This window comes from Haematobia irritans, chromosome 5, assembly GCF_050003625.1.
Source record: "Haematobia irritans isolate KBUSLIRL chromosome 5, ASM5000362v1, whole genome shotgun sequence".
Classification (NCBI taxonomy): domain Eukaryota; kingdom Metazoa; phylum Arthropoda; class Insecta; order Diptera; family Muscidae; genus Haematobia; species Haematobia irritans.
Window position 1 is genome coordinate 55,602,257 of NC_134401.1, and position 1,552 is coordinate 55,603,808.

Here is a 1,552-nt window from a genome sequence, read left to right on the forward strand (position 1 = left end):
CCGTTCGGACTCGGCTATAAAAAGAAGATCCCTTGTCATTGAGCTTAACATGGAATTAGGCAGCACTCAGCGATAAGAGAGAAGTTCACCTATGTGGACTGAATAGTCTAAGTGAGCCTGATACATGGGGCTGCCATCTAACCTAACCATAAACCAATATCTGATGTAGTCTTCATATTTCAAAATTGTAATTTCGGGAACCTTAACATTTGATGCGATCAAGTAACCTGCTACGACGAGGAATTTTCAAAGGAAACGATTACATTTGATCCATGGTGGTGGGTATTTAAGATTTGGTCCGGCCAAATGTGTGGCTTTTGGAAAGATATTCGACAACATGATAGGTAATGAAACTATTAAAGGTGATGTATCGCAAACAGCTATTCACAGCTAATATAGAAAGCAAAGCCAATTTTGATATTTACCGTCGCCCAAAATCGCTTTCGCCTCATAATTCTCTTGTCTTAATTTGATAACCCTTTCCAATATTCTAGACTGCACGTCGTTCAAAATTACTGATAGAAAAATTATGCAATGCCAATAATTAAAACAAATACATATGGAAAGTAAAGAGCAAGCCACTGAAATTCAATTCAGTTCCAACGATTCACTCAAAGCGTAGACATCCAAACAAACGGCTATAGTCACTTGAAAAAAAATCGAAATGAAATCATTTGCATTTTGTGGTCTATTTCTAAACATATGGGTATGTTGCTGCTGTTTACAAATTACACACGATGACCTTTTAACCCTTGTGTTTTTTTTGTGGCTATTTTTAGCTTTCCGTCCATGGACAAAATACAATTTCTGATCGTTTCTTCGATGTGTCTGAGAAATGTTTCGAACAATTACATGTTCCGCAACGTTACAAGAGTGAATTTCAACAGTTTCGCTATGCCGACACTGAAATGGTTCACAAATACATCCACTGCGTTTCAACTGAATTGCACATATGGAACAATCGCTCCGGCTTCGATATTGAAAAGATCTATAATGAGTATCATGCCAGAGCCAATGATGAAGTTATGTTACCCATTATAAGCAACTGTAATCGTACAACCCAGAATAGTAATAAGGAACTATGGTGCTATCGGGCATTTGTCTGTATTCTCAACACAGATGTGGGTAAATGGTTCAAAGAGGATGTTCAACGTTCACGACAGGCTGGCATTCCTAATGGTTATCACTGAATATCATAGTTTTTTTTTTTCCAAAAAATTACAAATTGAAAATGTTTAATAAAAATCACCTCGCTTTAACGAATTTTTCAAAACATTATTAGCCATTAACGAAGCGAGATCCTTGTGACATTGTCGAAATTGAGCTCTCTCCCTAATTTGCAAAGCGTTCTCTGGTATGGGTGTATGGACAGACATACCGGAACAAATGGATATTCACCAAAAACCATTTAATTTGTGAAAGATGTGCACTTAACAACCCATTAATGTGGGAGTGTCCCGTATTTGTTCCGGGTTTGTGAGTGTGTAGATGATTTACTGCAAAGCTACATGTATATAAGATGGCTTACTTCGTACATATGCGAGACAGTGTT

The 1,552-nt window shown here is 37.2% G+C and overlaps 1 protein-coding gene across 1 annotated transcript; it reads left to right on the plus strand.

Moving 5' to 3' along the window:
• The first annotated feature begins 552 nt into the window (after window positions 1-552).
• Window positions 553-1,319, plus strand: Obp8a (Odorant-binding protein 8a). The gene is made up of 2 exons (XM_075312796.1): window positions 553-706; window positions 780-1,319. Exons 1-2 carry the CDS (start codon window positions 665-667, stop codon window positions 1,188-1,190), a joined length of 453 nt encoding a protein of 150 aa, XP_075168911.1. The 5' UTR covers window positions 553-664; the 3' UTR covers window positions 1,191-1,319.
• The last annotated feature ends 233 nt before the right edge of the window (window positions 1,320-1,552 follow it).